Source organism: Poromitra crassiceps (genome assembly GCF_964638095.1).
Source record: "Poromitra crassiceps genome assembly, chromosome: 15".
NCBI lineage: Eukaryota > Metazoa > Chordata > Actinopteri > Beryciformes > Melamphaidae > Poromitra > Poromitra crassiceps.
The window spans coordinates 33,921,317-33,946,264 of record NC_139634.1 but is presented as its reverse complement, the minus strand read 5'-3'; the positions used below and the strand labels follow the sequence as shown (position 1 = coordinate 33,946,264).

The following is a 24,948-nucleotide window of genomic DNA, read 5'->3' as shown; positions in this document are numbered from 1 at the left end:
ATTAATCTGTTGATTATCCTCCCGGAAGCACTTTACAATGCAGCTTGGTAACAACATGGTAATAGAGGCATGGATACAAACTCATGGAGAGTGAAAAAGGTGACAGATAGCAGGGCAGACACAAACTCATGCCCTTTTTTGGGATGAAAAAGGTGACTGTCACCCTATAGTTTGCATCCCTGTAGGGGGGGTAATAATAAAGAAGTAATAATTATGTAATAACAGGGCCAGAAACAAATGATACCTAGAGGAGTGCACTCAGCAGATCTCCGGCAGGCACCACTACGCCTAACCATGACCAAACCGAAACCCAACTGCGAAGGGAACCCCTACGGCGGGGAAACACCAGCGTTTGACAAGCTACTACCTGGTTATTACTTTGGCAATTACATGGTACAGTATTACTTACTTTTTCTCCACTAATCGATTGTTTCGTCTCTAAAATTTCCAGAAATGGTGAAAAAGTGTTAATCACTTTTTCCCCAAAGCCCAATATGACGTCATCGATCAAATGGCTTGTTTTGTCATTAGCAACACTCCACAACCCAAAGATACTGTACTCAGTTTGCCATCATAGAAGACTAAAGCAACCAGAAAATATTCACATTTAAGAAGATGGAACGACAGAATTTCAGTATTATTATTTTTTGTTCTTAAAAATTAGTCTATAGAGTAATCGATTATAAAAAATAGTGATTTTCTGTCGATCGACTACTCGATTAATCGTTTTCAGCTCTATGGTACAAGTGAGCTAATGGTTAATCCCTGCAGACTGCAGAGGCTCGTGCAGCAGAGTGGATCCCTGGCATCGGGCTTCCTTGCAACATGCGCTTAGTAAACATTTTCACAGAGTCCTCTCCTCCCCGGAGACTGCGGTCGTGCATTCACTTTAATCTGCTGGTATCCGCAAATCCCCCCTCTGCAACCCAGACACACTTTCACCTTGGGGGGTGGGTGGGAGAGGAAGAGGTTATATTTAAGACGAGGGGCGGGGCCACAGCTGATCCTTGGCACATTTCCGATACATATAGTGTATATATTAAACGCCTCCGACATTCATATGAACCCTGAGCATGAGTGACGATGGGGCCATCTCTGCTAAGCTGCGTAAAGCGGCGGTGCCGAGCGCTGTGTGGCCGTAGGTGTGTTATACAAGCCTGCTGGATGAAAAGAGCATTGTTTTCAACACGCCCACAGAGATGGCTCATGTAACACAGCCTCTTGCTAAATCTTTTTTTTTTTTTTTTTGCTTTTTGCAAATTGAGGTTAACGTTTGGGTCTCGGCTTCAGAGGCACTGATCTGCGCTGAGAGCTGATATCGAGACGAGAGTGGGCGGTGCTTCTGGTGGGATGCCAGGATTGAATGTAATGTGGAGTCCCTCTGGAGGTCCGAGGCCTAATTCAATCTAACATCTGTGATGGAAGGTGGCCCACCTGATGTTCCCCATGATGACAAACCTGCTCTCTATAGCTGCTTTCACACATGTTTGGAATTCAGGAGTTATCTAGAGGCCATCCGTATTGGCTGTCATGTGTGAACAGATTTTCGAGGCTCATGCGCGCTCCCGCGAGCCTCATCCTAGCCGGAGGGAAGTGTAGCCCCTGCCCTACACACAGGGGCGGATTGTCCCCCCCCCCCCCCTCCAGAGCTCCGTGAAGTAGTCAGCTCGTGAGTGCATGAGGACAGACAGAAAGCCAGCGTGACAGATTATTATTATATAAATAGTCGATGTGAATGAGCAGCAAAAAAACATCATGCAAAGTTTTTCGAATGAAGCGCCTCAAACCTGCTCCGTGTGCGACTGTGCCATGTTGCTGGATTGAAAGGCTCATGGCTCTGATCCGATTTCATGTCTGCATAGCTTCGCACAGCACACACATTTAATAAGCATTTTTGGACGCGAGGGTCGTCCCGCTTCCCAGTATTGGACATCGCTAGGTAGTGTATCTGGATCTGGTTGCGTTCATGTCTTTGATTTAACGTTTACACAGCGTTTGTGAAGATTCAATGGCAGAACCGCAAATTCCAAGTAGCGTCAAGTCAGGCAGTATAAAACGAAAACTTCCGGGTATAACCTTCGCAATAAATAAAGTAAATGCACGTGTAATGTTTTTTTGTGTGTGTTTCGAAAGATACAGAACGGAGATAAACTGGAAGAATATCTGCTCCCTTCGAAAAGTCAATTTTAACCCGTAGTGAGTCGACATTCAGATTTTTTGTTACTAAGTAATACAACATTTATTTTATTTTGAAGGTAAAAACGACTAGCTTCCTGTATTCTGTATAATTCTAGTAGGTTTGATGCATTTTAGGACTGAACATAGCAAAGACCTGTTTTGTTTGTAGTGCTTGCGACTCGAGGAAATCGATGCATCTGGGCGTGAGTTGTAGGGTTGTTTAATTAATTACTTACTAACGTTATGCGCAAACGATTATATGCCGTGAACGTTAGGCAGTTAACGCCCATTATGTATTTTTAGTTTTCACAACTCGTGTGGTCATGCCCAAATTCCCCCACCCCCGCCGCCCGCCCCCTCTCTACTTTACAAACTCTGCGGAGGTGCTACTCATGTGTGAAAGCAACATGCCTCATGTCTGAAAGGGTACACTTCACGTATCATCCGGGGCAGGCTCAGTGGGGGGCAACCCTCACCTGATCCGGAGCTCATGTGTGAAAATAGCTCATCAGCCTTCTCTCTTCTGATATACAAGCTAGGTTTACTATGTGCTGTGGTGTAGGCACACATCCAAAACACTAGGTTTACTATGTGCTGTGGTGTAGGCACACATCCAAAACTAAAGATGGCCCCATCAAATCCTGTGTGAAGGGACCTGTCATGAAACGTCTGGTGAGTGCGACAGAGGACATTGCCATGCCACCATGCTGGAAGAGGGACAACTAAATTAGATTGTAATAATGTCGCCTCCATTGTTGCCAACACTTTCCCAAGGAAAGGAGATTTTGGCTGCTAAACAAAGACGCTGAAAGTCACTAGATGACATCATGCACACGGATATATTTGCTCCAGCAGAGGGAAGGGGGATACACTGCATATAGAAAGCACTGCAATTATCAGACCTGCTGAGATGAGACAACCAATTTGACTGCAAATACTTTGGGAGTCGACAAATTAAAAATGTTCTAGTGATCAGAAAAAGGTGCTAGACATGTCGCTAGTCGTGTTTTAGAAATAAATTCAACAGGGGGTCTGAAGAGTCACAAATCAAAGATCGATTTTTCTTTGTGTGGTAATGAAGCAAGAGGTGATAATGTCACCTTTCCCTTTGAGGGATCCAACGTGCTCCCCTGTAACCGACTGCCTGGCCACTCTCCAAACACGATGAAACGCCTCTTTTGGTCAAATAAGTACCGCCATTTAAATCTGTGGGCTTGAGCAAGCTGATCAGAAAAAGAAAAAAATAATCTTGTGTGAGAACGAATAAATTAAAGTTGGCCCTCGATTGCCAATCCTAGCTCAGCCTATTATCTTCTTGTGTAATTGCTGTAAAGAGGCTTTGAGGAGGGGGGGGAAGCAGCTCGCATTCTCCTGCCAAGATGAGCCGTCAAGCCGCCGCCCCCCCTGGAGCGAAATGGCTGCTGATCCTACCTGCTCCTGGGCAGGAACATGGACTCCTTGATGAAGACGGAGCCAGACAGCAGGATGTACCAGCAGCTTCCAATGTCGTCAGGGCTGGAAGAGAGACAGAAAATCCCCCCCAAATTAGTGGAAAATCCTAAATACAATGTGGAACCTGTACTGAGACTAACACATTACAAATATCCACGTACTGAAGTAAAAAAAAAAAAAACATCTCCCTTGGCAGGAAATATTTGAGGACTTTCATTCAAACGTGACATAAGCGATAACACAAAAACACAAAGAAATGATACTATATTTTATAGGACTGTATCTCCTGTATCCTTTGACAAAATGAAAACACTTCACCAGTCTGGGTCCTCTATATTTCTGAGTTCCAAAATGATGAACTTCAGGTAATAATGTATTCTTTTTTAATGAATATAGTCTTTTAGAAATAAACTCTCCATAAAGCCATGTGCTAGACACTGAGGGACTGCTGCTAGCAGAAGAATGATCCAAGATCATCTGCATTCTCTTCCATATAAAATTTGTGCTGCTATATTTGGCATGACGCCAAATATAGCTTCTTGAATTTCAAAGAGAAAGGGAGAAAAAAAACGAGATTAAGAGACAAGAGCACATACGATACTATATGAATGAACCAATGAATCACTCCTCGCCCACCCACACCCACATGGCCCCAGTGAAGAACACAGGCACGGAAATCGGGTAGCGCAGACAGTCTAAACTCCAACTGACCCCCTGGATGATGCAGCCGATCTGTCAAGTTCTTACAACACGTAAAACACGTACACGCTCCCACACACAACCGGGCGCTACTGTCACATTTTAGCTGAGTTGCCATTTTCAGATTCAATTAAAGACACAATTCCAGTTGGAAGCAGTTGGAGGCGATAGCAGTGACCCACACGAGCCTCATTATGGAACATCAAACAGTAGATGGGGACAAGTAAACAAGTCATCAAAGAAGCGTTTCAGGTAACTCATGATGTCACCCGGCTTGACTGACAGGAAAGAGGAAGTGCAGAGCCACATGAGGAAGTAGTCTCTTTACACAGGATACTGACACCTTCTTCTTTTAGTTCGGGAAACTGACAGGACTGCAAGCTGAGGTTTTGGCCCCCGGACTAAAAATAGACGCATCGGGAAACAACACTGGTTTCACTTTGCTCCAGTTACTGTACCGTATATCAGCATTCTGCCTGTTTTTGAATATAACAGACATTCTAAATTAAGTGCTTCAATGGTTTTAAAACACGCATTTGTGGCCAACCCGACAAAACTAAAATTGTGACATACAATTATAGATTATTTTTTTCAGATTTTTTCCCCTCCCCAATTGTACTTAGCCAAATGCGCCCCTGCTGTGCCGGCCATTGCTCCACCCCCCCCCTGCCGGTCTGGGGGAGAGCCGTAGACTAGCACGTGCTTCGTCTGATACAGGTGCAGTCGCCAGCCGCTTCTTTTCACCTGACAGCGAGGAGTTTCACCGGCAGGAGGCAGCGCACGGGTGGATCGCGCTGCTCAAACGTTTCTTTGTCTGACGGATCCGACTGTGTGTGTTTCACCAGCCAGCGCTTTGAAACGCCACTTAAGCACAGGAGATGAATGTGTGCTTGCCATGCTGAAATCAAGCTTTCTACGTAGAACCGCTCAAGTGTTAAGGAGACAGCAGCTTGCTTGATTATCGCTGAGCATTTCCACCTGCTCTAAGAGAGGACGTGTTAATTGAAGCCAGAGGGAGAGAGAGAGAGAAGCACACACACACAAAAATCAATGGCCAATCAGACGTGAGCAAGGTGAGCCTGGGTTTTGCTTACAGAAATGTACGGGATGGGTGCACATAATTTCTCTCTCCACCCCCACAGAGACACATATATCCACACAGACAGCCTCTCTGTGCTGACGGAGGTTTTTTTAAATCATGGGGAAGTCTCCCCTCTCTTCTTCTCTCCACACTTTCGTTGCAGAACTAACGAGGCTGTGGACAGCACACCCTACTGACACAGCGCTAAATCTCCCCCCCCCCTCTCCATGCCCATCCAACATCATCCATTCTCCCTTTTCCCTTTCCATCCACTGATCTCCATCCCCCGTCTCCACCTCTCCCTCTACATTGGTCCTACCCCCCCCCCCCCCCCCCCCCCTGCGCCCCTTCACCGTTCCTCCTTGCATTTTGCTGCAAATGAAAAGCTCAATTATTAATCGCTGGCACACAGATGTAGCGAGCGAGGAGGGGAGCGCCTCGCTGAGAGGAGAGAGGAAGAGAAGAGACAACACCAAAAAAGTAAGAGATAGGAGAGTCTTATGAGCCACGACAGCTTGACTGAACTGGGTCACTGAAGTCATCGTCAAGCGCTCCACATCATCCTCTACACATTCCCCCCACCACCACGCCCACCCCCTCTGGGAAGCCTTTCACAGCGGGGAATCAGGTTATACGAGCGCCATGGAGCCGGTGGGAAGGGGATTTTGGAAGCAGGGGCGAGGGGGATTTGGGGGTGGGGGTTAGCATAAAAAATGTGTGCCTCTATGCTTATGAAATGAATGGATTTTGAATGAGTCTCATCCAAAAAATGAGCTATAAAGCCCCTGTATGAAAATGTGACAATGGTTCATATTTGCTAGGGATGAATGATATATCAAAATTCAATATATCACTAAACAAAAATGTGACAATATGTTATCGTGGGGGGCAGAAAAATGAATTTGCGACATTAGCTACCTTTTTATTCTGCTGTAAACTTGATTTTTTTTTTTTTTTTTACAGTTGAGCAAAGCCAATGGCATCACTAGAAAGATAACATCATTCTGCACAGTCACACTTTGTGGTCACTGAACTTTTATTTATTGCATTACATCGTGGTTGTAATTGAACCGTGAATCCCATGTATGGAATGGTACTATCGTGAGATGAGCAGATCATCCCATCCCTTTGGACGATCGGTTATGAAGTAGCTTGAAAACTCTCCTTACAAATTAGAACTGTACTGAAATGTAGTCATAACTCTTTTATGGATACTGAGTAATGATGATTGTGTAACGTTGTTTTTCAAAAATGGGTCCAGACATAGTGGTTTTTGAAATGACAGCTTTTTAAAATAAAGAATTGAGTGTGTGGAAAGGGATGGTGGGAGGACAGGATTGTCAAAACAATGGGGGCGCATCTAGAGGGACATACTGTAGCCAAAAATAAACAAACATTAAAAAAATGATTATTTTAAGTTGTTATTGTTGTTATACTTCTACCAACGAATCCCCGTGACAATCTAAATGCCACAGTGGTACAGTGTCATGGGGAAATCAAGCATTCACACAACTTTCTTTCACAATATACTGTAGCTCCCCCTGTGTGTCTGCACTGACACAAGGGCGCCATGGCACTGTTATTCTTTCACTTCATATGCAATTATCTTTTGTAAAAAATGTTTTGCTGAATATTGCAAATTACAAAGATGTGTCTTTTTCCACATTGTGTATTTTCTGGGGGGGGGGGGGGGGGGGGTATTTGGTCAGCTTGAGTAAAAGTAATGATTTTTGACCTGTAGATCTGCACCAGAATATTATACTGTATTAGCAAAGTTGTCTGAAACGCCCCCCTTTCTCATAGAAAAATCTTCAAACTCTTGCAATTTGGAAGTGGCAGTAGCTGTTATTGCCATTTTGCTAGTTTTTTGTTCAGCCACATAGCCAACACTTGTCACATGACTCCAAATATGCCCACAACAGTAGTGTTACATAAGACCCCTGTTCGTTGGATGTGTGTTGTGTTTTCTGGTTCCACTTTCTCCCACTGAGTTTCCCATCCACTCTGTGATGTTGTTGTTTCTAGAGGCTCCCAGATGATCCGGGTAGCGGAGGGAATGGGACCCGGCCGAGCGTGGAGAGCTTTCCGACAGCTGACCCCTGACCCCTCGGCCAGGGAGCGGGATATCCCATTCAGCAAACTGCTCCTCACTACTGTCACGATACCCCACTTTTGACTTACAGTACAAAGATTAAGGCCACGTTTATACGACAACGGTCTCTGCATAAAACTGTCGTTGCGTTATGGCCTGTGATTCCGCGTTTATACGCAGGGTTTGTGGTAACGATTTGCGTGCCCAATTTAAACGCAACAAAAGTTTGGACGTTTTATGCAGGGAGCGTTGTCGTGTAAACTAGGCTTACGTTTTAAAGTTTAAGATGAGAAAATGTGATACTTCTAGTGAACACCATGGCAAACGAGGAAAAAAAACATCAAGCAATGTCAGAAAACAACCACTGTGGTTTATTTTTTAACAAGCTTTACCACACCCGACAGGGTTTTGACGCGTCGATAAAATATGACCATATTCCGCTCCTCGCAACAGCTCTGTCAACCAATTTAGTTGGACTGGAATTCAGTTCAAGATGTAGTGTAGTGAACAGTTTGACATTGTTGGCATGTTTCCCACTGCTGGAGTCCACTGTCAAGAGCCAGACTGTGACTGAGACTCTGTCCATTCAAATTAACCCTCCTTCTACTACTGTCTTCTTTTAATTATAACAATCTACACATACAGTATACTCCCTCTGGAGGTGACACTGACACGGAATTTGAGCTTGAGGCACACATTCGGTATGAGTACTGAATTCAAACTTTCACAGTGGTATCGAACTAATATTGACATTTCAGTTGCAGTATTATGATTACTAATTAGTCCTATTCCTCACGAATAAACAAGAAAAGGAGGCTGATGTTTCCATAATGGTAGAAAAGAAATGGGCTTGGAACAACGGTTGCGCAAGTTGCTTACTTGAACTTATTTGCCTCCATATATCATGTACACTATTTATAGGCAGCATACATAACACCTGCAATTCACCCACTGATATGGACACAACGGTCAGTCAGCCACAGACTTTTCCATTATGTAATAAAAATGAAATCGTTACTATATCAAACTGAATACTTACGAGTAACAGTACTGTTGCAACATAAAAACGGTTTTCAGTTGTGTGTCTTACAGTACATGAGGATACAGATAAACTACCACTGAGTGGACCACCCATGCAGGCCAGAGTATGGGTGAGAGGTGGAGGGTTGCACTGGAGGAGTTGACAGGGGAAAGGTTAAAGGTTAAGGGTCGAGCAGAAGACACCAACCCCTCTTCACCTCCTACTGTATGTGCCAGGTCAGCCTCAGCCCCCATGTCAGGAGCACCATCATCATCTCTCCATGGTAAATCCTCAGAGTTCAGCCTTTCACTGCATGTGGTATTTTCAGGCGATATTGTGTGTGTGTGTGTGTGTGTGTGTGTGTGTGTGTGTGTGTGTGTGTGTGTGTGTGTGTGTGTGTGTGTGTGTGCGCACTGTCTGCAATACGTTGTATATTGCAATATTGTATATACAGCTTTCTAAGACACACCGTTTCACTCTAGAAGGTATCTGCATTGCACGCCACAACACAATGGAGATATTATCATGATTAAATTCCCCCATTGACTTTTAGAGGCCTGATTCTCGTGCAGGTTATTGTTGCTGTTATAAATAGCTAGACAGGGAAATGGAGACAGGCTGTTAAATGCATATGTTGTGAATGAAGCCTGATTAAGATCGTGCACAGGAGGAAACTCAATCTAGCCTGCTGCAGTTTTACGCCTGCCTCTTATCAGGAAGATGCCTATACTTTCCAATCATATTCATGCACCCAAACACACACGATGTACATGGATACAAACACACACACTTACAGACATACAGTACATGGATACAAACACACACACTTACACAGACATACATGGATACAAACACACACACTTACACAGACATACATGGATACAAACACACACACTTACACAGACATACATGGATACAAACACACACACTTACACAGACGTACATGGATACAAACACACACACTTACACAGACATACATGGATACAAACACACACACTTACACAGACGTACATGGATACAAACACACACACTTACACAGACATACATGGATACAAACACACACACTTACACAGACATACATGGATACAAACACACACACTTACACAGACATACATGGATACAAACACACACACTTACACAGACATACATGGATACAAACACACACACTTACACAGACATACATGGATACAAACACACACACTTACACAGACGTACATGGATACAAACACACACACTTACACAGACATACATGGATACAAACACACACACTTACACAGACATACATGGATACAAACACACACACTTACACAGACATACATGGATACAAACACACACACTTACACAGACATACATGGATACAAACACACACACTTACACAGACATACATGGATACAAACACACACACTTACACAGACATACATGGATACAAACACACACACTTACATAGACGTACATGGGTACAAACACACACACTTACACAGACATACATGGATACAAACACACACACTTACACAGACGTACATGGATACAAACACACACACTTACACAGACATACATGGATACAAACACACACACTTACACAGACACACATGGATACAAACACACACACTTACACAGACATACATGGATACAAACACACACACTTACACAGACATACATGGATACAAACACACACACTTACACAGACATACATGGATACAAACACACACACTTACACAGACATACATGGATACAAACACACACACTTACACAGACATACATGGATACAAACACACACACTTACATAGACGTACATGGATACAAACACACACACTTACACAGACGTACATGGATACAAACACACACACTTACACAGACGTACATGGATACAAACACACACACTTACACAGACATACATGGATACAAACACACACACTTACACAGACGTACATGGATACAAACACACACACTTACACAGACGTACATGGATACAAACACACACACTTACACAGACATACATGGATACAAACACACACACTTACACAGACATACATGGATACAAACACACACACTTACACAGACATACATGGATACAAACACACACACTTACACAGACATACATGGATACAAACACACACACTTACACAGACATACATGGATACAAACACACACTTACACAGACATACATGGATACAAACACACACACTTACACAGACATACATGGATACAAACACACACACTTACACAGACATACATGGATACAAACACACACACTTACACAGACATACATGGATACAAACACACACACTTACATAGACGTACATGGATACAAACACACACACTTACACAGACGTACATGGATACAAACACACACACTTACACAGACGTACATGGATACAAACACACACACTTACACAGACATACATGGATACAAACACACACACTTACACAGACGTACATGGATACAAACACACACACTTACACAGACATACATGGATACAAACACACACACTTACACAGACATACATGGATACAAACACACACACTTACACAGACATACATGGATACAAACACACACTTACACAGACATACATGGATACAAACACACACACTTACACAGACATACATGGATAGAAACACACACACTTACACAGACATACATGGATACAAACACACACACTTACACAGACGTACATGGATACAAACACACACACTTACACAGACATACATGGATACAAACACACACACTTACACAGACATACATGGATACAAACACACACACTTACACAGACATACATGGATACAAACACACACACTTACACAGACATACATGGATACAAACACACACTTACACAGACATACATGGATACAAACACACACACTTACACAGACGTACATGGATACAAACACACACACTTACACAGACATACATGGATACAAACACACACACTTACACAGACATACATGGATACAAACACACACACTTACACAGACATACATGGATACAAACACACACACTTACACAGACATACATGGATACAAACACACACACTTACACAGACATACATGGATACAAACACACACACTTACACAGACATACATGGATACAAACACACACACTTACACAGACATACATGGATACAAACACACACTTACACAGACATACATGGATACAAACACACACACTTACACAGACATACATGGACACAAACAACAACACTTAAGCCCAATTTATGCTTCGTCTGCCGACACTTTTGAAACGGTCGCCGACAGAATTGAGGACTTGAGTCGACACTTTCAAGTGTCGGCGAGCAGTGTCTGCTACCTAAATGTCTAGTGTCGCTGACTACGTCATAGTATCGCGCAAGTCTGATTGGCTATAAAGACGGCACGCGCTTGACTTCCTTGTTTTTGTTGGGGTCCACGTTCTTTTAATACATCCATGGGGTCCACCCGCTAGTTTTCGCTCAATTGAAATGAATGAACGTGTCCCCGCTATTTTTATCAGTCTGTCCTTGATGTATGACTTCGTGAAAATCACAAAGAACGTCGTGACCAATTTCCCAGAGAGAGAGGTGGTGAGTTGTGTGGTTGTGTGTTGTTTATATGTAGCCTAGGTAAACCCAGCCCCCACGTGACCTGCTCTCTCAGTTCCCAGTCACTAGTGACTGAGAACAGGTCTGAGAGCAGGTCACGTGGGGGCTGGGTTTACCCAGGCTAGTTTATATGCGGCTGCAGCCAAGTACATTACATCTTGCCTTCGAGGTGGTTTCACTGTGCATTTCGTTCCCTCTCTTCTCTTGGCTGTCTGCAGCTGCTTATAGCGTTCGAGTGTCACGTGACCATTGAACCGAGGCGAACGTTCTCTGAAGTATAAATGCAACACCATGAGCGACACTTTCTTTTTAGTCTGCGACCATGTGCTGAGCGACACTTTCTAATAAGTATAAATTAAGCTTTACACAGACATACATGGACACAAACACACACACTTACACAGACATACATAGACACAAACACACACACTTACACAGACATACATGGACACAAACACACGACATACATGGACACAAACACACACGACATACATGGACACAAACACACACACTTACACAGACATACATGGACACAAACACACACGACATACATAGACACAAACACACACACTTACACAGACATACATGGACACAAACACACATGACATACATGGACACAAACACACACTTACACAGACATGCATGGACACAAACACACACACTTACACAAACATACATGGACACAAACACACACTTACACAGACATGCATGGACACAAACACACACACTTACACAGACATACATGGACACAAACACACACACACACACACACACACACACACACACAGACATACATGGACACAAACACACACACTTACACAGACATACATGGACACAAACACACACACGTACACAGACATACATGGACACAAACACACACACAGACATACATGGACACAAACACACACACGTACTGTACACAGACATACATGGACACAAACACACACACGTACACAGACATACATGGACACAAACACACACACTTACACAGACATACATGGACACAAACACACACACTTACACCGACATACATGGACACAAACACACACACTTACACAGACATACATGGACACAAACACACACGACATACATAGACACAAACACACACACTTACACAGACATACATGGACACAAACACACACGACATACATGGACACAAACACACACTTACACAGACATGCATGGACACAAACACACACACTTACACAAACATACATGGACACAAACACACACTTACACAGACATGCATGGACACAAACACACACACTTACACAGACATACATGGACACAAACACACACACACACACACACACACACACACAGACATACATGGACACAAACACACACACTTACACAGACATACATGGACACAAACACACACACGTACACAGACATACATGGACACAAACACACACACAGACATACATGGACACAAACACACACACGTACACAGACATACATGGACACAAACACACACACGTACACAGACATACATGGACACAAACACACACACTTACACAGACATACATGGACACAAACACACACACTTACACAGACATACATGGACACAAACACACACACTTACACAGACATACATGGACACAAACAGCTGTCAAAAGTGGAGAAAAAGCACACTTGCACAAATTAAATGAGTAGAAACAGTTATGCACACAAACACTGGTGCAGCATAAACAGCAAACAAAGTGCTGTGTCAGGGCTTTAGCCTGGAGCCAACTACAGGCACTCTGCTTATAGCAAATGAGAATGATATAGACAGTGTGAGTGTGTGAATGATATAGGCAGTGTGAGTGTGTGAATGATATAGACAGTGTGAGTGTGTGTGAATGATATAGACAGTGTGAGTGTGTGAATGATATAGGCAGTGTGAGTGTGTGAATGATATAGGCAGTGTGAGTGTGTGTGAATGATATAGACAGTGTGAGTGTGTGAATGATATAGACAGTGTGAGTGTGTGAATGATATAGGCAGTGTGAGTGTGTGTGAATGATATAGACAGTGTGAGTGTGTGAATGATATAGACAGTGTGAGTGTGTGTGAATGATATAGACAGTGTGAGTGTGTGAATGATATAGACAGTGTGGGTGTATGAATGATATAGACAGTGTGAGTGTGTGTGAATGATATAGGCAGTGTGAGTGTGTGTGAATGATATAGACAGTGTGAGTGTGTGAATGATATAGGCAGTGTGAGTGTGTGTGAATGATATAGACAGTGTGAGTGTGTGAATGATATAGACAGTGTGAGTGTGTGTGAATGATATAGACAGTGTGAGTGTGTGAATGATATAGACAGTGTGGGTGTATGAATGATATAGACAGTGTGAGTGTGTGTGAATGATATAGACAGTGTGAGTGTGTGTGAATGATATAGGCAGTGTGAGTGTGTGAATGATATAGACAGTGTGGGTGTGTGTGAATGATATAGGCAGTGTGAGTGTGTGAATGATATAGACAGTGTGAGTGTGTGTGAATGATATAGACAGTGTGGGTGTATGAATGATATAGACAGTGTGGGTGTATGAATGATATAGACAGTGTGAGTGTGTGTGAATGATATAGACAGTGTGAGTGTGTGTGAATGATATAGACAGTGTGAGTGTGTGAATGATATAGACAGTGTGAGTGTGTGAATGATATAGACAGTGTGAGTGTGTGTGAATGATATAGACAGTGTGAGTGTGTGTGAATGATATAGACAGTGTGAGTGTGTGAATGATATAGACAGTGTGAGTGTGTGTGAATGATATAGACAGTGTGAGTGTGTGTGAATGATATAGACAGTGTGAGTGTGTGAATGATATAGACAGTGTGAGTGTGTGAATGATATAGACAGTGTGAGTGTGTGTGAATGATATAGGCAGTGTGAGTGTGTGAATGATATAGACAGTGTGGGTGTATGAATGATATAGACAGTGTGAGTGTGTGTGAATGATATAGACAGTGTGGGTGTATGAATGATATAGACAGTGTGAGTGTGTGAATGATATAGACAGTGTGAGTGTGTGAATGATATAGACAGTGTGAGTGTGTGAATGATATAGACAGTGTGAGTGTGTGAATGATATAGGCAGTGTGAGTGTGTGAATGATATAGGCAGTGTGAGTGTGTGTGAATGATATAGGCAGTGTGAGTGTGTGAATGATATAGACAGTGTGAGTGTGTGAATGATATAGGCAGTGTGAGTGTGTGTGAATGATATAGACAGTGTGAGTGTGTGAATGATATAGGCAGTGTGAGTGTGTGAATGATATAGACAGTGTGAGTGTGTGAATGATATAGACAGTGTGAGTGTGTGAATGATATAGACAGTGTGAGTGTGTGTGAATGATATAGACAGTGTGAGTGTGTGAATGATATAGACAGTGTGAGTGTGTGTGAATGATATAGACAGTGTGAGTGTGTGAATGATATAGACAGTGTGGGTGTGTGAATGATATAGACAGTGTGAGTGTGTGAATGATATAGACAGTGTGAGTGTGTGAATGATATAGACAGTGTGTGTGTGTGTGTGTGAATGATATAGACAGTGTGAGTGTGTGAATGATATAGGCAGTGTGAGTGTGTGAATGATATAGACAGTGTGAGTGTGTGAATGATATAGACAGTGTGAGTGTGTGAATGATATAGACAGTGTGAGTGTGTGAATGATATAGACAGTGTGGGTGTATGAATGATATAGACAGTGTGTGTGTGTGTGTGTGAATGATATAGACAGTGTGAGTGTGTGAATGATATAGACAGTGTGAGTGTGTGAATGATATAGACAGTGTGAGTGTGTGAATGATATAGACAGTGTGTGAATGATATAGACAGTGTGAGTGTGTGAATGATATAGACAGTGTGTGAATGATATAGACAGTGTGAGTGTGTGAATGATATAGACAGTGTGAGTGTGTGAATGATATAGACAGTGTGAGTGTGTGAATGATATAGACAGTGTGAGTGTGTGAATGATATAGACAGTGTGAGTGTGTGAATGATATAGACAGTGTGAGTGTGTGAATGATATAGACAGTGTGAGTGTGTGAATGATATAGACAGTGTGAGTGTGTGAATGATATAGACAGTGTGTGTGAATGATATAGACAGTGTGAGTGTGTGAATGATATAGACAGTGTGAGTGTGTGAATGATATAGACAGTGTGAGTGTGTGAATGATATAGACAGTGTGGGTGTGTGAATGATATAGGCAGTGTGGGTGTGTGAATGATATAGACAGTGTGGGTGTGTGAATGCTAGATTTTAACTAGGGCATTGTAGAGCCAGATTTTAACTGGGGCATTTCAGGGCAACTCTTCATAATACTAGTAATTCTACTACTAATAATGTCCAGCAAGCTTCTTTGCTGTAGGCTAAACCATGGGTGAAGAAGTGTGTGCGTGCGTGTGTGCGTGTGCGTGTGTGTGTGCGCGTATGGCGTGCGTGCACGTACGTACGTACGTACGTACGTACGTACGTACGTACGTACATACATGCGAGCGTGTGTGTGTGTGTGTTCTTGTACACCTATCTTAGTGAGGACCAATTTGAATTTTATACCTGGGAAGTCAATGAATGTCCTCTCCTCACTATAAAGGTGCTGACAGGGTTCAGCGCAGCCTTGACTTGGAGCCTTGCCGCTGAGTAGCGCCAACAGCGAGACTGTACATACTCGAACGTAACTCGGCGCGTTGGCTGCGGTACACCTCCAAAACACTAGGTGGCTTGTGGTACACTCATGTCCATTACATATGACGTGTTGCATATGCAAGAACTTGCAATCATGTCGGTGGGGGGACATTTTATTGTCCCTCCATTTCAAAACTCATTTCGGTGAGCCTGCAGAAGGGCTTTGCTAGAAGAGGGACAACTGATAAATAAGGAAATGGCATTTCCTCATTCCTCACAACAAGTACGTCAGCAGATACGTGCGCGGCCCAAGGCAACGACCACTCACAGTTCTCGTGCTGGTCACATCACGTCCGCATTGACGCCGCGGAGTCACATTTTCGAGGAGCTGCACGTCCCCTCTGTCGATAGGCAGGGCGGCCCAGCCAGCTGCGGCGCACCCCTCGCCACAGTCGGCACTAGCGATTTTGCGTAAGCATGAATCGGCTTTAAGCGATAGCTGTGCAAACGTGTGTGTTTGTGTGTGGTGTGTGTGTGTGTGTGTGTGTGTGTGCACAGTGACTGGGGTGGGGGAGTGGGGGACCTAAGGGGCTCTTGCTGAGACGGGAGTCTTTTATGTTACCAGCGCTTAATCTGCATTCCTATTGTTTAATCATCTCCCACGCCGCCAAGTGGGCTTCTAATGAGGTGTTGACTCTTCCACATCCTCCACACACCCCCCCCCCCCCCCACCCCACACACACACACACACACACACACACACGGGGGGGCAGAAGGCAGATTGGGGACAATAGGCCTTCTCCAGCCGTTTGAGACGCTGATAGAGTTAATTAACTCTTAATTCTCACCCTGGGTGTTCACAGACCAATGTGACAACAGTCAAACTCTCTGTTCTCTTTCTCCACTGACACACACACACACACACACACACACACACACACACACACAGAGTCTGGAAGCTGTCAATACAGCCATTGACTCTTCACAGCATACCTGTTTTGAATGAGGAGGTGGAAAAAGCATTCCAGTACCACTAGCTACTAGCTAAGCTCCCATCTGAAAGAATGCTTTTAGCAGGGACTATGGATACCATGTTTCTTCATCTATTCAATAACCAGTGACTGGTTGAATAGAGGCCAAGTTAGACTGGAAATGCCTTCCAGGTCTATCTGCTTCAGTGGTGCAGTGGAGTGGTTTGGAAAGTCTTTAACACACACACACACACACACACACACACACACACACACACACACACACACACACACGCACATCTGTGTAATGGCATCCTCTAACTGCATCAATGCTTTACAGCCATTTGTTTTCATTGAAGTCAGCCAGGTCTCTCCGCTGTGCGCCAGTTGCTATGGGCCCGGCATGCCTTGGCTCATCAATAAGTCTGAGTTATGGCTGGGGTCAAAGGTCACGTGTGTGATCAAACAGAATTGAAATATATTGTTACAGTGACTGCCCCCTGTTGTTGGCCTGCGTGTGCTGCAATCCATTATTCTGCTCATGCATGCTTGAGACAGATGGAAGCCTTTGAGCAAATAGCATCAGTATCTCAGAAGGCCGTGCGTGGCGGTGGAGTGCCAGGCGCTTTGATACTTACTAGTAGAGCACTTCGTTGGCCTCGTGTCTCTCGTAGCGCACCGTCTCGCACATGAGCCTGCAGGGACAGAGAGGAGGGAAGAGGGGCAGGAGGACATCAAATGGGGCGTAAATAATAACTTGAATGGAAACGTTGTTAATAATGTTACAAAATAGATACAAAGTGAGAGCAACAAACCGGTCATATTAAGAATCAGCTCTAATAATAGGCACATGCTGAGTTCATCAAGAGGAAAATATCTCTCTCTCTCTAGCTGTGTTTCCATTACCCTCAGAAATGCGCAAAATCTAAATATCGCAATAGAAATCGGGTAATGGAAACACGTAAATTTCGAAAAAACCTCCCAAATAGAGTTTTTGCGCTCTCATGAGGTGTTTTTTCAGACGTGTCGATATAGCAGTTTATCGCAAAAGTGTAATGAAACACATTTTCCGCATTTGCATGTCATGTGACCCATCTTCTCCTTTGGAAAAGGAGCGGAAAATGAAAGGAAAATGAGGGAGAAAGGGTTCGATAAGCCGTGGCAAAACCTCCGCAGCAAGTGGAAAACTTTGAAGCAACGCTACCTAGCAGAAAGACGAGTGTTGTGCAAAAGCGGAGCTGGGGAAAATAGATAATGTTTAATGGCAGAAATCGATCCATGGTGACAGGCTGCCTGTGTGTGCGCATTTGGCACAGCGGCGAGATGAGGGGATGAAAAGCACACACCGGTGCGGTGCTGCTGACTGAAGTGAATACAGTGAGTAAGAGTAATACATGTTTCAGGTGCAATGTTATAATTATAATACACGCCATTCTGATTATTGCACCAAATCAGCCTTTTTCCCCTCCATCTCTAAATCGGACCAGTTTTATTTGCTTTTTTCCTCTGCCTGTCGCGCTCACTGCATTCACCGCAGCCAGCAACATGTTGCCACTCATTTTCTTTTGAATTGATAATCAGGCTCGTTTATATGCGTTGTAACTTCATGTGGTGATTTGCATTGACCATTGGTTGGATTTGAGCATGCAGGGGACGGGATATGGGGCAGATCCCCGTGCGTAATCACTGTGGCAGCTGCTGGTAACGGGGAATTGCGTTCAGGTGTGCGCGCCGTCACTCAAACTCAACTTCAATGGAAACGCCTGCAAGTCGCAATTGTACTTTGTCGAAGTTGTAGAAATATCGCAATAATTTTGCAAAAAACTGTAATGGAAACACAGCTTCTCTCTCTCCCTCTCTCTCATATTGTTACACTGTTTCAATCCATCCCAGGAGTTATTTTGGGAGGAAGTGTTGCAATTTACTCTTTTAGTGTAGCGACTTTCCATCAACCTGCCTCGTCTACTCCTACTTCATTAAGAGTCGACGATTTCCTCCGTTTACCCAGAAGGAGCGTCGTCACCCCCCAGAGGATGAGTGTGAAGTTGTTGCTTTGAGTCAAAGGTGAGCGTGTGGGCTGGGCATATAAATAGCTCGAGAGTGTGATGGTTCAGCTGTGGCTTATGCATGTCGGGGGAGAGCAAATGCAAAATGTGATAACTATATAGAGGCAAAGTGACCGCCTACTTCCTGCTTTAGCACTGTACCAGAGATTTTCATCCGCCATTTATTTTCCCATAGACATTTAGTAAAATGCTTATAAAAATAGTTTTACTTCGTCAAGCCAAACGGTTCAGCTATATTTAGAATTGGGAGACACCATAGAACATTTCACTCGGACCAAAACTTTAAAAAACTACATCAAACAAATATTTTCTTTAAATCTGCAATTTTACGTTTTGGTCCTAGTGAAATGTTATGCGGTCTCTCCTGTTTCTAAATATAGCTGTACCGTTTGGTTTGAACAAGTTCAACTATTTTTTATAAGCATTTTACGAAATGTCTATGGGAAAATAAATGGCGGATGAAAATCTCTGGTACAGTGCTGAAGCAGGAAGTAGGCGGTCACTTTGCCTCTCCATTAGACCCTAGACTAGAACTCTGCATCGCATTCTGGTCCATTGGTTGAGAATCTGATCACAAAATCAAACTCGGACGTTTGTTCAGTCTCAGATTCCAATTGTATTCCCATTGTGATCAAACAGGATTCACTGACACTCCCATCAAGGAGCCAAAATGAAGTTTTCTTGTTTTTCACAGGTTTAGCTTACAGTTGACATCATAATTCGTTCATTCAGTTCTTTTAAAAGTGCTTTTATTTTGTCAACCAGGGATTTACAGTAAGTCCATTGTTCCTCTAACTTGTTTCCCTAACTTTGATGTTTTGATATAAATTATTTCATAAGTGGATCACATTTTTCAAATGCTACATCTCTCATTTTGGAACCAAAATATTTCCCTCCACAAACTTAGTGTGAAAAAGTCCCTCTCATCAAGCCTTCCCAAAATGCCCCCAGAGAAGAGGAGTGCCTACTGTGCGACTCGACGCTACAGAGAAAGAACGATGGTAAACAGTGGCACTGATCAAAAAACAAAAGGCTTCAAAAATAGCCGGGGGCGGCGGGCGTGTTCGAGCCCCATTGCACAAGGACCAAAAAACAATCCCGATGCTCAAAAACAACTCTGTGTGAAAGCTCCACCGAAGAAAAACAACACATTCCTCCCAGATGAAATGCGGAGAAAATGAACTGTGCCATAATAATCCCATAGTTAGTGGGGTTTCAGGATAGTTGGGGAGATTTTTTTTTTTTTTTTATAGGTTGGTCTTGTTGGGACCGTGGGGACATTCTTTCGGATCTGAACCGGGTGGGCAGAGAGGAAGCAGGGAGCGAGAGGGATTGGTGGGAGGCCTCTGAGAGGTCACCCAGTGGAATGTCCCAGCTCGCGGGTCATGTGCCGCCACATTGTTCCCTCGCCACTGTAATCCACATGTATGCACACAAGGCATGCTGGGAACAGACTCCTGACATGCACTGTTTACAAAGCCAGGCGAGGACTTAGCCTGCTCAAACCACCCTGATCACGTGAACTACAGATCAGCCTGGCCTCCAGCCCCGCCCCCCAGCCATTTCTAGATATGACAAAGTCCACGGGCCAATCAGGGAGCGGCCTCATAGTTGACAACGTAACTGGCCAATCGGGGACGCGGGTGGCAAAACAGTATGGCGGCTCCCGAAGCAACGAGCGCCAACGTTATTGTTAGTAGAGTAAACACAGCCGTAAGTGCAGTTATTGCAGAAACAGGCTCAATAACAACAATTAAACAAGAACAACAGCATGCACCAGCCGAGTTTCTCGGCGGGAATTTATTTTTCGCCATTTCTTCCAAGTGGATTTGGATTGGATTTGACAATGCTGATTGGCTGAAGGAGTTGTGTGTCAAGGCAAGTATTCCCGCCCACTGAAATCGATGTGGACAGGTTGGAGTCCAGATTGATACATAGAGCGAAACAGGACGTGAGATCATGTGATCAGGAAGATTTTTAACAGGCATTGGAGGACTAACTTAGCGAGAGCAAAATACATCATAGGAATAACTGAATTGCATATTCACAGGTTCGGTTAAGAAACCTGACGTCAGGAGTTAAAGTGACACAAAGCCAGATTATTATGTAAAATATGTTTACTATGTTCACTAATTCACCCAGTTGGGGCCAAATGAATTTCTGATGTCAGGTCTGACACTGGTAGGACAACTTCTCTCCCCACAAGCAAGTGACGAATCAAAATCCAAAAGGTACTCTAAACAGCAACACTGTTTAGAGTACCTTTGAACGCTCCAAAGAGAGAGATCGAGACTTGCCAAGGTTAGATCTTTTCTCTTTTTCGTCTCTTTAGAATCCTTTGGTCACAGACTGGCTGGCTTGATAATCATGAGTCAGCGTGATGTGTGAAGTGGACTGACGTGTCGTTGCTTTGAATTCTGGTCATCGGAGTTCAAACCATTTTCAAACTGTTAGCTCTCGCTGCCATTTGGAGGTGCCAACGAGCACAATTACCCAGTGCAGCTTTGAAGGAGAATCCAAAGCTTGGGGTTGAAACAAGAGCAGGAAAGGAAGGAAAGCTTTTTCATCCACAGGTCCACAGGTTATAGACAGCATGTTGTGTATATTTCAACCTTTTTCCTAACTCAAGTTGTATATATTTGTTCTATTTGTGTTTCTGTATTTCTAGTTATTTATAATTATTAAATTCCCAGTGAAGTTTAGTTTACCGTTTCATTGCATTGATGTCATTTTGGACAATGAAATTGATTGTTAAGCTGGCAAATATCCTACCTACATTTATATACCTCAAGTCATGTCAAGTCAGATCCCTGTCAAGTGTTTGATATTTGAGGGATCATTGCAAAAAACATTTGTAATATAATGTGTATAATATAAGACTATCGGCCGATATATCGATATCGGAATTGTTTTACTCCCTAATATCGGTATTGGCCCCAAAAATCCAGTATCGGTCGGCCTCTAATATTTAGGATAGAAAAGAACCTCCAGAACATGTGCTGCTTATGTGGAAATGTGGCAGGTAGATAGTGTCACTAACTAATAACAGCCAGGACACAAAGTGAACAACACTTGGTCTGGTGGCAGGTGCTTGTTTCCCAGCCTGCGTGTGGAAAGTCACACGGGGGACTTCCCTGATATCACAATGGGGCCCTCTGAGAAGTTGTTAACGAAGCTAAAACTACTCTATTAATGTCAATCAACCAAATGGGAATGAAAGCCAGCTTTCAACAGCTTTTGGACTGAAGCCTGTGTGAAGCCCATGCAGCCTGCCTGCACACAGCAGTAAGTGACCGATTCATAACAGCACTGAGACTGATTGCTGCAAGTTTTTAATCCATGTGTACTTTGAATATCAGTACAATATATTAAGCACACAGCTGTTTGAAATGTTGGTTCCTTCAAAAGAGTCAGAAGGTCCTGCATTTCAGATCATGTTAATATTTATACACCTAAGAGAGCCAACACGTTATCGCTTTGTTATCTAGATAAGCGATAAGCAATTTAAAACACCCAAGGAGAATGGAAAACAACTCACTTCAATAAACCCCCCCCAAAAAGTGTTTTAGACTGACTAGCATTATGCAATATTACCTGTTCATCTATCAGCCACAGTGGCTATATTTAAACCAGCCAAATTCATTTTTTAGAGTGTAAAATAATTATATCTGCTGACGGAAAACGTACCAGTCTAAATTCATTTTTTAGAGTGTAAAATAACCTCCAGACGACAAGTGATTATCTGCTGGCGGAAAACTTACCAGGCTCAATTAACTGGGATTTGACTTGGTGTTAATTTTCCCACCCGTGATTACAACCGTCATGGAGCAGACACTGAGGAGTTGTCAATGTTTAATTTGCATGTGGAATGTGATCGTGTGGAGTGTGATTGGAATATCAGGCTCTGAGTGGTGTTAATTAAGGACTAGTTATGGGTGCAGGCGCTCACCTCAGCTGGTGCTCTCGTAGGTTGGACAGGGCCTCCATCCCGTGCAGATAGGAGTAGACGATCTCCAGGTCCTGGGAAGAGAAGAAGAAGATCAGAGACCAGAGGGATGGTCAGAATGGGGCGCTTATGTTTCAAATGGACTGAAAATGATGGTGCTTATAATAATATTCTAATATTTACTGTTCTTTTATGTAACTACGTGTATGTTTATATCTGTATCTGGATTGGATATCTGATTATACCTGTATTTGTTTTTTGGTTCATAACCAGGCAGTAATCTCCGTTCTGTCTCATTTCTGTTCTACAGTTGCCATGGCTTCAAAAATGATAGCACAACAAAAATAGAATCTATCACTCGCCACCACCAGTAAAGTTGTCAATTAAAAACAAATTCAAACATACTGCTTTGCCCCCCCGACTAATGACTGTGTACTCGCAATCGAGCTTGAAATATGATTAGTCATAGCGCAGTGGATAAACTGACGAGTCACACAATGAAACGAGGACACCGACATTGATTTGTGTGACTGAGCGCCGGAATAGAAGGCAGCCATAAAGCAGCGCAGAGAGGAAATCAAGGAGCTCCACTCGCACAAACTATAAACTCCCCATTCAGTGACTTCATCAAGTGAGCCAGTGAGAGAGAGAGCGCACGCCGCGCCTCTCAGGTCTGTGTGGCACGCATCCAAGATGGAGGTGAAACAAAGTGCCCTCTCTGAGCGCAGGCAGTCAGCACAGCTACTCCACTGTCTGTTGGTGCACACTGGGGCACTGACTGTGTGTGTGTGTGTGTGTGTGTGTGAGTGTGAGTGTGAGTGTGAGTGTGAGTGTGTGTGTGTGTGTGTGTGTGTGTGTGTGGTAGCGGTGGGTGGAGATGGGCGCACAGCAGCGACTGGGACGTCTTTGTCGGCGGCGACTGGAGGTAGATGTGGCGACAGGGGAGGGAGGGACAAGAGGGGGTCTGTCTGTGCTGGACCCTGCTAGACACACACACACACTCTCTGGCTGCACAGACACCATGTCTACCCATGGGTCACGTTTCTGATGGCAACAATTATAAGCTTATTGAAAATCATGTGAAAAGTTGACCCCAGAAAGAAACGTAAATAACAGCTATATGTTTGTGCTGGTTAGGCGTCCCAATGTCTGCATCTGTAGGCTATAGGAGTGTCAGAGTCCCCTTCATAGGTTTAACGTCATTCGATTTGGGAAATAGAAAATACATGCAAATAAAAA

At 43.5% G+C, this 24,948-nt stretch overlaps 1 protein-coding gene across 1 annotated transcript in view; it reads right to left on the bottom strand.

Annotated features, from left to right (window-relative positions):
* Nucleotides 1-24,948, bottom strand: part of rapgef2b (Rap guanine nucleotide exchange factor 2b) — a gene marked incomplete at its 5' end in the record, with an annotated part of 140,845 nt that overhangs the window by 81,903 nt on the left and 33,994 nt on the right. Inside the window, 3 exon segments of the mRNA XM_083651574.1 lie at nucleotides 3,610-3,693; nucleotides 18,336-18,392; nucleotides 23,713-23,783. Of these exon segments, the coding sequence (XP_083507700.1) occupies nucleotides 3,610-3,693; nucleotides 18,336-18,392; nucleotides 23,713-23,783 (212 nt within the window).